The following is a 12,805-nucleotide window of genomic DNA, read 5'->3' on the forward strand; positions in this document are numbered from 1 at the left end:
TGACAGAGCGAGACTCTGCCTCAAAAAAAAAAAAAAAGAAATGAGGTCTCACTATGTTGCACAGGCTGGTCACATTTTGTTTTCAAAAGTCAAATCTCTTGAGCAAAGAAACTGCCACTCAAAATGAGCTAGCCTAAGGCCGACTACATAGGTAATATAAGAGGTTTGAAGACAGCTCTTTCTTGCTAAATAGCTCAAAGGAATTGTCAAATTTCAACTATCATTGTTCTAAAAAAGAATAATTCCTATAAACCAAGTAGGCAATGAAAGAGGGTCTCTTGCTTTCTCTGAGGGTCTCTGCTGTCTCCATATGACTCAAAAAACAGAAAAGTCTCCCTGTTCCATCTAGTCCATCCAGAGGGGTTGACCAGTCACAACAGATAATCCAAATGATTTTTTTTTTTTTTTGAGATGGAGTCTCTGTCGCCCAGGCTGGAGTGCAGTGGCGCCACCTTGGCTCACTGCAAGCTCCGCCTCCCGGGTTCATGCCATTGTGCTGCCTCAGCCTCCCAAGTAGCTAGGACTACAGGCGCCCACCACCACGCCTGGCTAATTTTTGTATTGTTAGTAGAGACGGGTTTCACTGTGTTAGCCAAGATGGTCTCAATCTCCTGACCTCGTGATCCGCCCACCTCGGACTCCCAAAGTGCTGGGATTACAGGCATGAGCCACTGCACCTGGCCTCCAGATGAATTTTTATTCACCTACAAAGCAGAAAAAATCTCTCCCATACTGGCTACCTGTCCCAGACTCTCCTTGCCATATCAGAGTACTACTCATTACCAAGGACAGGCAAATCACAGGAGTCTTTTTCTCAAACCCATCTCATACTTCTCTGCTGTGAACTCCTTCACTCATTAGAGTCTCATCTCCTTCCCTTTATTTCTTTCTTCTCCCCATTTTCTTCCTTCAAAATTTACTGAGAGTCAACTCTGAACCAGTCCCTGTGCTAGGTGCTAGGGATATAATGATCATGAATAATAAACAAAGGCTACTAATCCTTTTTTTTTTTTTTTTTTTTGAGACAAAGTCTCACTCTGTCACCCAGGCTGGAGTTCAGTGGCACGACCTCGGCTCACTGCAACCTCTGCTTCCTGAGTTCAAGCGATTCTTCTGCCTCAGCCTCCTCAGTAGCTAGGACTACAGGAAGGTGCCACCATGCCTGGCTAATTTTTGTATTTTTAGTAGAGATGGGGTTTCACCATGTTGGCCGGGCTGACCTCAGGTCTCGAACTCCTGACCTCAGGTAATCCGCCCACCTCGGCTTTCCAAAGTGATGGGATTACAGGTGCAAGCCACTGTGCCCAGCCCATCAAAGCACTTTTGAAGTAAGCAGACACTATTATCCCTACTTTATAGAAGAAACTCAGAGAGGTGGGAAATGACCTAAGATAGTAGAGTTACCTTGTTTAAAGAAATCTAACTACGTGTCTTAGAAATTAAAAAGCAGCTACAAGGTGAGTAGAAAGAGAGCTAGATCGGCTGCCAGAGGTCTGGGTTCTACTTCCAGCTTTGACATCTATCTGTCCATCCATTTGTTGAAAAACTAGTCAATATTCACGGCACGCAGGGGCCTAGCTGGATATTAGAGATACAGGAGTAAATGAGATACTGAATTCATTGTCAATCTCTTTTTTTTAAGACAAGGTCTCCACTCATGTCACCCAGGCTGGGGTGCAATGGTATAAGCATGGCTCACTGCAGCCTTGACTTCCTGGGCTCAAGTGACCCTCCCAACTCAGCCTCCTGAGTAGCTGGAACTACAGGCAGGTGCCACCACATGCAGCTAATTTTTACATTTTTTGTAGAGATGAGGTCTTGTCATGTTGCTCAGGCTGGTCTCAAACTCCTGGCCTCAGGAGATCCTCCTGCCTCACTTTAATCCTCTTAAAGTGCTAGGATTATAGGTATGAGCCACAGCCCACGGCCCACTGTGTATCTTCAGTGCTTTCCTTAGGCACTTATTAGATCTCAAGTTTCTCATCTAAGAATAGGGTTGGATTCGATAGTCTCTAATAATCTTATAATTCTAGATAAAAACATAATACCAGCCACCAGCTGGACTGAGAATATAGATAAATAGGATGAGCAGGAGATGGGCTGGAGATATCTGAATGGTAAGGTCATAAAAACTTTCTACTGCAAGCTAAGGAGTTTGGACTTTATCCAAAGGACAGTAAAGAGTCATTGAAGGGTTTTTTAAGCTGGAGTGATGTCAAATTTTCAAGAGAGAAAAATGATTATGGCTACATTATGTAAAGAATAGACTGGGACAGGGGTATATGAAAGGAGTTAGGAAGTCCAGTTAAGAGGCAACTTAAATAATCCCAGAAAGAGTAATGATGGCCTGAATGATAACAGTGGAAGGATAGGGAAGAAAAGTCTAATCTAAGAAAGGTAAAGGAGGTTTTTTAAAAATAAAAAGAACATTTCATATCCATTATGATAGCTATTATTTAAGGAGAGACAGAGACAAAAATAAGCATTGGCAAAGCTGTGCAGAAACTGAAACTTTTATAAACCACAAGGGAGAATGTAAAATGGTGCAGCCACTAGGAAAACAGTATGGCAGTTCCTCAAAAAATTAAAAATAGAATTACTGTATGATCCAGCAATTCCACTTCTGGATACATACTCAAAAGAATTGAAAGTAAGGTCTTCAAGAGATATTTGTACCTCCATGTTCATAGCAGCATTATTTACAATACACCAAAGGCAGAAGCAACCCAAGTGTCCACATACCACCGCACACAGTATACACACACAATGGAATATTATCATTCAGCCTAAAAAGGAAGGAAATCCTGATACATGGATGAAACCTGAGGTCATTAGGCTGAGTGAAATAAGCCAGTCACACAAGGACAGATATTATATGATTTCAGTTATATGAGCATCTAGACTAGTCAAATTCATAAAGATAATAAGTGGGTTGGTGATTGCCAGGAGCTGGGGGGAGGTTGAAATGAAGAGTTATTGTTTAATGGGTATTGAGTGTCAGTTTTGCAAGACAAAAGGAGTTCTGTGAATCCACAGTGATGACAGTTGCAAAACAATATGAATGTACTTAATGCCACTAAATAGCACACATAAAAATGGTTAAGATGGCTGGGCACAGTGGCTCATGCCTGTAATCCCAGCACTTTGGGAGGACGAGACAGGTGGTTCACCTGAGGTCAGGAGTTCGAGACCAGCCTGGCCAACATGGTGAAACCCCGTCTCTACTAAAAACACAAAAATTAGCCAGGCACAGTGGTGCGTGCTGGCTACCGAGGCAGGAGAATTACTTGAACCTGGGAGGCAGAGGTTGCAGTGAGCCGAGATTGCACCACTGCAATCTCTGGGCTGAGGAGAGGAGAGGAGAGGAGAGGAGAGGAGAGGAGAGGAGAGGAGAGGAGAGGTGAGGAAAGCAAGAAAAGGTTAAAATGGAAAATTTAAAAAAAAAAATTTTCTTTATTTTTTGAGACACAGTCTCACTGTGTTGCCCAGGCTGGAGTGCGGTGGCACGATCTTGGCTCTCTGCAACCTCCACCTCCCAGGTTCCAGCGATTCTCATGCCTCAGCCTCCGGAGTAGCTGGGATTACAGGCATGCGCCACCAAGCCTGGTTATTTTTTGTATTTTTAGTAGAGACGGGGTTTCGCTCTGTTGGCCAGGCTAGTCTGGAACTCTTGGCCAAGTGATCCACCCATATCAGCCCCCAAAGTGCTGAGATTATAGGTGTGAGCCACCATGCCCAGCCAAGATAGTACATGCATTTTACTACAATCTTTTTTAAAAAGGCAGGACTTAATAACTGGCTTTAGAAGGCAAAAGAGGCAAGAGTATCAAGGATGATGTTTTCTGATTTTAGGAATAGGCAGATATTGGTATTAATCACAAATGATAAAAAATGGGTTACAGGGGAATGATAAGATAATGAGCCCAGTTTTAGATGTAATAAGTCTGAGCAAAACATGAGACATTCATGGAGGAGATTTTCAGAAGACAGCTGGATAAACTAGTCTGAAGTTCAGAAGAACGGTTTGCCACAGTGCTGGAGTTTATGAATCATCAGCCTATAGATAGCAGTTGAGGCTAAGGGAGAAACAGAGCCCTTGTGCAACATCAACTTCTAATGGGTGAGCAGGGGAAGAAAATTCTGAAAGGCGACGAATTCAAGAACAGCTGGAGAAGAAGAAAGGGAAAACAAACAAAAATAAACAAACAATTACGGTCAATGAAAATTATGGAGGCAATGAAAGCTTGCTTCAAGACAGGGGTCAGGTGTCAAATGATATAGAAGAGTCAAATTAGGATAAAGGCTAAAAAGGGTCCACTGGATTTAATCACAAGATTATATTCATGAGAACAGTTAATAAATCTCTTTAGATGCTCTTCTTCAACCATAGGTGAAAAAGTAATCAAGTAATCTTGGAGTTCTCTCCTGAGCAGAGGAGATCAGTTTGAACATCAAAGGGGGAGTTGCGAGAGCAGTTTCAGGAATTAGAATCCATTTTCCAGGCTCATCTGAGATCCTAATCACTGTACTGTCATAGCCATGTATGCTAGAGCAGTAAAAGCACTTACTTTGTAACTGGGGTTAGTTTGGGCTCTGCTATACAGTGTGACCTTAGAGAAGCTTAATTTCATCTGGAAAATAAAGACTATCTTCCAGAGTTGTTATAAAAAATATATATATACGAAGGGAAAACCCCCACAAAAGTTCTTTGCAAAGAACAAACAAAGTACGAATGTCAGTTAATCAAAACCTCCAACAGGTGATCCTTACAAAGTTTTAAGCAAAAGCAGCAATCTGGGGGGTGGGAGGCGGGGGGAACCAACACTGGTTTAAAAAGAAAAAAAAAAAAAAGATGGTAGTCTTTGAACAGATTAATTTCCTAGCCTTCTAACCTTGAGAGCTATATCTTTTGTTAGTGTATTTGTAGCATTTGGACTTGTGTTTTCTACTGGCTGAAACCAGGATATTCATTAAGGGTCAACACAGGAGGAGTCAGAAAGAACTCTTTAATTGGAGTGGGCTAGCAGAGGAATGTGAAGTGGCCACAACGAAATGAAGAGAAGGGAGGACACTTGTTATTCTGTGGTAGAGAGACAATGAATATACAGACCCAGATGGGGAGACACAGGTTCCAGACTCAACCCCAACACTTTCTTCAAAACACTTCTTATACTCCATCTTTTTATAAAATGATGGATTCATTTAGGGGCTTCATCTGTTCTCCCATTTTAGAATTATTTTCTAATTGTGTTTTGGAAACTTCATCACAAGTCAGTGGCTAGCCCTGTTACATTTATTAGTCTCAGCTGTCTTGTGAGGAAGGCATTCCCAACCCTGTTTTATCTTTTTTTTTTTTTTTAAAGCAAATGATAGATTGAGGCCCAGAAAGTTTGAAAACTTATCTGATGTCACAGAGCTCTTAAGTGGCAGAATAAGGTCTGTAATCTAAGTCACTAACTCTATGACCCACGCTCTTTTCCCTGTAGGTGTATACTCATTGCTATGCATTACAACAACCATTAACTGAGTGTCCACTATGAGCCAGGCATGACACCAGAAGCTTTATAAACATTTTCACCGATTACAAACCAACCATCTGTATAGGTCATTATTCCATTTTACAGTCGAGAAAACTGAGATTCAGAAAGATCACTCAACCAAAGTTCCAAAGCTAATTAGTGAGAAAGACCAGATTTCAGCTGAGATCTGACACACTCCAGAACACATACGAGACCCCTGGGTGATGCTTGGACACTGACACCATCAGAACATTTCAGAAAACAAAAGACAAGAAGAAGATTGAGGTCTTGACTACCCTCCAAAATTCTAGCAGAAAAACCTTTATGAAGCTTTTGGAAAAAGAAATGCCCTGGTCTATAAACAGCCCACTGTTATGGTGAATCTAGGTAAAGGGTATTCAAGTGTTCACTGTACTCATTATCTGTCCGAATCAGCTTGAGTTGTCATAACAAAATACCAGACTGGGTGGCTTAAGCAACAGACATTTATTTCTCATAGTTCTGGAGGGTGGAAGTCTAAGATTAGGGTGCCAGCATGGTCAGGTTCCAGTAATGACTCCCTTCCTGGCTTGCAGATGGTTACCTTCTTGCTGTGTTGTTACATAGCAGAAAGAGCTCTGGTGTCTCTTCTTCTAAGGGAACTAATCCCATCATGAAGGCTCAACCTCATGACCTCATCTAAACCTACAACGGTTCAATCTCCAATTACCATCCCACTAGGGATTAAGGGTTTCAACATACAGATTTTGGAGGGACACAAACATTCAGTTCATAATATATAGTCTATGCTTAGACATTTGAAAGTATATGGCATATTACGTTCTCTAAATTCACTCTGCCAAAATATATAAGGAGCTAGTTAAAACCATGTTATAAGATTGCTGCAAGTGTAAAAATAGGTATTTTTTGTAAAATACTGAGCTCAGGCCGGGCATGGTGGCTCACGCCTGTAATCCCAGCACTTTGGGAGGCCAAGGCGGGCGGATCATGAGGTCAGGAGATCGAGATCATCCTGGCAAACATGGTGAAACCCTGTCTCTACTAAAAATACAAAAAAATTAGCCGGGCGTGGTGGCGGGCACCTGTAGTCCCAGCTTCTCAGGAGGCTGAGGCAGGAGAATGGCGTGAACCCGGGAGGTGGCGGAGCTTGCAGTGAGCGGAAATCACACCACTGCACTCCAGCCTAGGCAACAGAGCGAGACTCCATCTCAAAAAAAAAAAAAAATACTGAGCTCAGGTTTTGGCACACAGTAAGAACTCAGTAAAGGGGCTTTCAAAGGGAGAGAGAGAGAGAGAGAAAGAACACTGTCAACTGGCTAGAAGACAGCTGCTTACTGGAATACATTGTACCACAAAGCTATATTTTATTTCCCATCTTCAGACTTCAAGATAATTTCAAACCAGGAGTGTTTCTGACTCCTCTGTTCCCTGCGGCCACCATCCCATTTCCTCGGAAGCAGATGACACTACAGTGGACTTGACCTCCTGTACTTTTGCCCTCCTGAGCCTACCCCAAACTGCTGGGCAGGAACAGGCTTCTAGCTCCTCAAAGGGAAGCTTTCCTAGTCCTAGAAACGAAAAAGACAATTCTCTTCTTTAATTTATCATGGGGAAGAGAGAAAGTAGCACATATTTTAAGACAGATTAGCTTACTGTAACAGAAAGCACATATACTTTGAAACCACAAAGAATTGAGTTCAAGTATTTTCTCACCCCTTAGAAGCTATATACATTAGTCAAGTCACATGACCTGAATTAAACTACCATAGTTTTTTATATATAAAAGCTACAGCATTTATGATTAATAAGATTATAATATATAGTACCTAGTATGTTCTTACCAAATGATAAGACTTTTAACATAACCATATAAATGTTTACTCTAACGTACTATATTTGGCATTTGTTTATAAATTATCTTCACTTAGATCTTCCATTTCCAGTAACACAGAAGAAAAATAACCTGAAAATCTGCCTACTGCATAATACCTAGAAAAGCTGGATGAAGTATAACAAACATCCTATGAGGCAGAGTTGAGATTTTAAGAAAGAAAAAGGAATCCCTACTACTCAAAAAATAAAGAGGAAACTAAAAATCAGGAAGTCTATGTAGTGAGCTGTTATCAGGCTGCTTTGGGGAGATTTTTTTAGTCTAGGCACTCAAAGGGCTTGCTTTTTATAGCCACCAGGGGTAGGAGATAGGCTGTGGGCCCTGGAGCATCCAAGAGCTGCAACTCAAATTCCCCTGCACAAAGCTGGGACCTTGGAGGAGTCATACTGTCAGTTAAAAAAAGAAAAAAAAAAACCCAAAAGTACAGAGATACAACAGTCAAGGTTGGGTTAAAAAATAAAAAGTCTCCCTACAAATTTGAAACCTTGGCCTGTATGAAGTCTGAATTTATACTACTTATGTGGAGTTTATACTATCTGTGTGGTCCTAGAATCTACAGCAGGGAATTAACTTAAAACAGTTCCAGGCTCATAATATTCCTTGGTGATTAGTAGAAACAAAAAAATATCCTCCTTCCCTCTACAGGAGTACAAATAACCTTGTTTGATTCTCACAACTGTCCTATGAAATGGATAATATTTTGTCCCATTCCCAGAATTATCTAGTATGAAATAGATATTATCCCAGTTTATCAAAGAAATTAAGTCTGGGGAGGTTAGGGCAAGTTGTCCAAAGTCACCCAGCTATTCTTCTGACAGAGCGGGGATTTGAACCTGGTTGTTGTCCAGTCAGTCAAAACACATTACAAAGTCCTACTATGTGCCAAGCAGAGATAAAGTCTGTTCCCTTTCCAATTTTGGAAATTTGGAAAATTTGACAAAATCAATTCCCCTTCCAGATTTGCATTGCTTAATCTTGATGTAAATCAATAGATAAATGCAACTGTTCTCTTCCTTCTCTAGTTTAGCAACTTAGTAAGAATGAAGGCAGCCAGGATCAGAGCAAATAGGAAACCAAAGCTCCACAGGGTTCCCCTGGGCTCTGTCTGCCAAAGCAGTTCAGTTCCCTCTGGCAAAGGAATTTAAGTTGCTGGAACACTCTGAACTGGAAAGTGGAAAAGCAACAAGCTCCATGAGCTAGTAGGGTGTAGAGTACTGCCCCATGAGTCCTGGTTACTGGAAATTAATTTTGTTAGAATAAATATACAAATAGAAATTCAAACAGAAAATATTTACTGTTAAGGTTAAGTAATAAGGACAACGAAACTATTGTGATAAACACAAACATGTGAAACAGAAACTTAGGGATAACAGTTACAGTTATATCAGGCTCAAACTCCAATATATTTCTGAATGTTAATTTGATTGCATAGCACTGAGAAAACCCTGATTTAAAAACATAAGCAGATGTAAATGGTAGCATTTAAAAAAAATTAACAGGCATTCTTAGAAGCTTAACACACTGATCATCTAACACATATTCATGTTTTATAAAAATAGTTCTCAATATTTTAAAATAATCAAATCAAATGTTTATGGACTCTCTAAAACACTCTCCTGGTATTTTTGTAGAACAAAGTTTGGAAACAACCACACAACAGGTTCTCTGAGATCTTTCTACTGGACCTCAGACATATCTTCTGCATGTTCCCAAACTTTACCAAGACTTTTGGAGGTGTATGTTAGGAGGATGAGCAAGTTATTTGGTAATATCCTTAACTACTATTTCTCCAAATGAGAGCCATTCTCACACTACTCACCCGTGTAGGCCATGTTCTTAGGGTTGCCATAAGGAGCCCCAGGCTGCACGGGGCTGTAAACAGGGTTCATTGTGGAAGACTGAGGATCCTACAGAGAAAACAAACAAAACAGCACTGGTTATTGATTGTTCATTCTTCCTGACATCAGCTTCTCCTCTATAATCTTCAGTTTTCCCTGAAAGGAAAGCATCAGGGTATAGTGGAAAGAAGACTAAAAAAAAAGCTAATTTGCTTGTGCTTGGCCCTATGCTAAATACTTTCCCCATTTTACAGATGAAAATAGTAAGGAGCAAGGAAGTAATATAACTTGCCTAATGTCAACCCAGGCATTTTGGCTCTCAGTTCAGTGTTAGTCCCACTATCCCACAGACAGCTCTGGCACTAGAGTACTATGTGGCACTGGCCATGTCACTTCCCCTGTCTGGACTTCAATGTCCTGATACAAAATGAATTAGTTTAAGATTTCTGAGGTCCTTTCTAATTCCAGTGTTGTTAGTTTAAGAGTTGGAAAAGGATATGCTTTCCATGGTTCACTAGTGGAGCCTGGTGCCTGATGATGAGCAAACAGACTGCTGGAAGGAAAAGCAGCGTCTCATCTGCCCCTTACACCTGCAGAGGACAAGATACCAGTTACCAGCAGCTTTAAAAACAAAAAAGGGAATTTGTTGCCACTGATAATTTTAATGCAGACAAGGAAATACAGCTAGGATTTCTCTCCAAATTTATTCAAGGGAAAGAAATAAACTTAGAAATTTGTGTGCAATAAGTATCACCTGCACAAGTGCTCTGTTAATTATCTTAATGAAGCACATTCTCCATTCTGATTAACGGAAAATCTGTCATTAAGCTCTATTAGCCAGCCAATTTGTCCCACCTTGTTTAGGGAGCCTTTCCTTACTATATAGCCTGACACATTTGTAAATGTGTCTCCAAATATATTATTTACTCATCATAAAAATCAAACAGTTCCTTCCTAACTAGGTTCACAAGATAGATGGGCAATTTTTTAGGTCATTAACTTCTCTTGTATCACTTCAAAATCGGAAACAAGTCAAACGTTGAAGGCAGGCAGTGAACAGCTGGTGTGATGACACTGCTCTGCGATTAGTCTGTCTAGGGTTCCAAAATGAGATGTGGAGAAAAGGGGGGCTAACAAGGAGAAGAAGCTGGGACCAACAGATAAGCAAAAGGGAAAATGCCACTGGCCAATTTCAGAGAACAGAATGTCCTAAAATGTACCTGATGTGTAGCCCTAGCAAACTACCCCAGGGCAACGAGCTAGATAAAATTACCATCAGCCAACAAACTGAAACTAGAACAACTTGAGGATGAAAGTTAAAGGAGTTATATACATTTCAGTTAAAGGAAAAAAATATTCTCACAGCCAGAGTTATCTAAAAATATACCCAAGTAACATGCACTCTCTCTAAATAAAAGCACTCTCCTCACAGAATACTAAGACATTAAAAATGAAAAGAGATCATAGATGTTAAAATAAGTTGCAAACTGTCAAGTGACATGCAAATGTAAACAATGATGATGTGACAATGTTGCCCATGTGACAACAGCAACACAGAGACTACTTGTACTCTTTTGGCTTTGGGTCTCTCTTCTCCCCAACCAGTTCTTTGCCTGGTACATCAAGGTGAGGAAGACTGATAAAGTGCTGCAGTGGTGTGAATGTTTCCCCCCAGAAAGCACGTGCTGGAAGCTTAATAACCATTTTAACAGTAATTAAGAGGTGGGACTGTTAAAAGATGATTAGGCCATGAGGGATCTGCCCTGATGAATGGGTTAATGCCATTATTGCAGGAGTGGGTTTATCACGGTGGGCATGGGTTCCTTATAAAAGGATGTGTTTGGCCCCCTCTTGCTCTCTGTCACCCTCTTTTTGCCCTTCTTTCTTCTACCATGGGATAACACAGCAAGAAGGCCCTTGACAGATGCTTGTACCCTGGTATTGGACTTCCCAGCCTCCAAAACTATGAGCCAATACATTTCCATTCGTTATAAATTACCCAGTCTGTGGTATTCTGCTATAGCAGCACGAAAAGGACTAAGACAAGTGCTAAGCAGTACAACTTGCCTGTAAACATCTGAGCACTCTCCTACTGAGAAGAAACTCTGTGTTGCTGATTGGACAAAGTACAAAATTGCTTTTCATAATCAAAGAAACTCATCAGCTTTGAAACTGGTCTCCTGCTGCTCCAAAATGAGGGCCACTGCCACAGGAGGAGATCATGCCTGGGGTAGCACTCCATAACAGCATCAATTCCAGTCTCAACTAATGACTGACAGAAATGAGATCTGCCAGGGTTTCAAAATTTAGAATATGACAACCACTTCTAGGGAGCTGCTCAAGGGCAGACAGGATTCCTAGCTTCTAAAGGAAGGTTGGTCTTTTATAACAAAATCTGTACTGTTAATAGTTTCAGGGACAGGCTAAAAATGAGTAGGAAGATCATAAACTCTACAATCAGGCAGATTTAGGTTCAAATCCTGGAACTGCCACATACCACGATGCAATCACAGGGTAGTCCCTTAACTTCTGAGTCTCTGTTTCCTCTAACCGCAAAATGGGGGAAAAAACAAAAAACATACTTTGTAAAAAAAATTTTTTAAATGATAGGTTTATTAAAGTATAATTTACGTATAGTAAAATTTTACCTCTTTTAGGTATATAGTTCTATTAGCCCCTGAAAAATGTATTCAGTTGTACAAACATCACCACAATCAAGATATAAAATATTTTCATTACCCCAAAAAGTTATCTTATACATTTGTAGTTAATACCACCCCGCCTTCTTCAAAAGCCTTACGAATAAAATCCAAACTCTTTCACAGAGTATACAAGATCCTTTATGCTCTATCTGGGATGTTGCTCAGAAATCTGTGTATTTATGTTCCCAAGGAGATTCTGATGCCCAGTTTGAGGACCATGCCTTAGACTTTCTTTCCCCAAATGCCACTTCTCTCATATAGGCTGTCTAGGGGAGTTGAGATACAGCAGAGAACAAGAACAACAAAAATTTCTGCTTACATGCTGGTTGGGAGGAAGAAAGAGAGATTTTTTTTCAAGTGAAAGATTTTTTTTCAGATGGCAATAAAAACTGTAAAGCAGGGGTTCCCAACCCTGGGGCCATGGACCAGCATCAGTCCATGGCCTGTTAGGAACCAGGCAGTACAGCAGGAGGTGAGCAGCAGGCAAGCAAGCATTACCACCTGAGCTCACCTCCTGTCGGATCGGCGGTGGCATTAAATTTTCATAGGAGCGTGAATCCTACTGTGAACTGCATATATGAGGGAATCTAGATTGTGTGCTCCTTGTGAAAATCTAACGCCCCCCCTCTCTGCCCCAACCCTACACATACCCCTGGTCCATGGAACAACTGTCCCGTGCCAAAAAGGTTGGGGACCGCTCCTGTAAAGAAATCCACTCAAGCTGTTTAGGGAGTGCTAAGGGCAGGCTGTTGCAATTTTAAATAAGATAATTAGAGAAAGTGTCATTGAGTGACATCTGAGCAAAGACCTGAATAAGTTGAAGGAGCAAGCCATGGAGATCTCTGGGAAGAAACT

At 40.9% G+C, this 12,805-nt stretch overlaps 1 protein-coding gene across 6 annotated transcripts in view; it reads right to left on the reverse strand.

Moving 5' to 3' along the window:
- Positions 1-12,805, reverse strand: part of FAM168A (family with sequence similarity 168 member A) — a 198,735-nt gene that overhangs the window by 58,711 nt on the left and 127,219 nt on the right. For all 6 annotated transcript variants that reach the window (XM_028832840.2, XM_015115123.3, XM_028832839.2 and 3 more), the window contains one exon: positions 9,230-9,317. In XM_028832840.2, the coding sequence (XP_028688673.1) occupies positions 9,230-9,299 (70 nt within the window). In that variant the 5' untranslated portion in view covers positions 9,300-9,317. The remainder of the gene's footprint in view (positions 1-9,229; positions 9,318-12,805) is intronic.

This window comes from Macaca mulatta, chromosome 14 (assembly GCF_049350105.2).
Source record: "Macaca mulatta isolate MMU2019108-1 chromosome 14, T2T-MMU8v2.0, whole genome shotgun sequence".
Taxonomy (NCBI): domain Eukaryota; kingdom Metazoa; phylum Chordata; class Mammalia; order Primates; family Cercopithecidae; genus Macaca; species Macaca mulatta.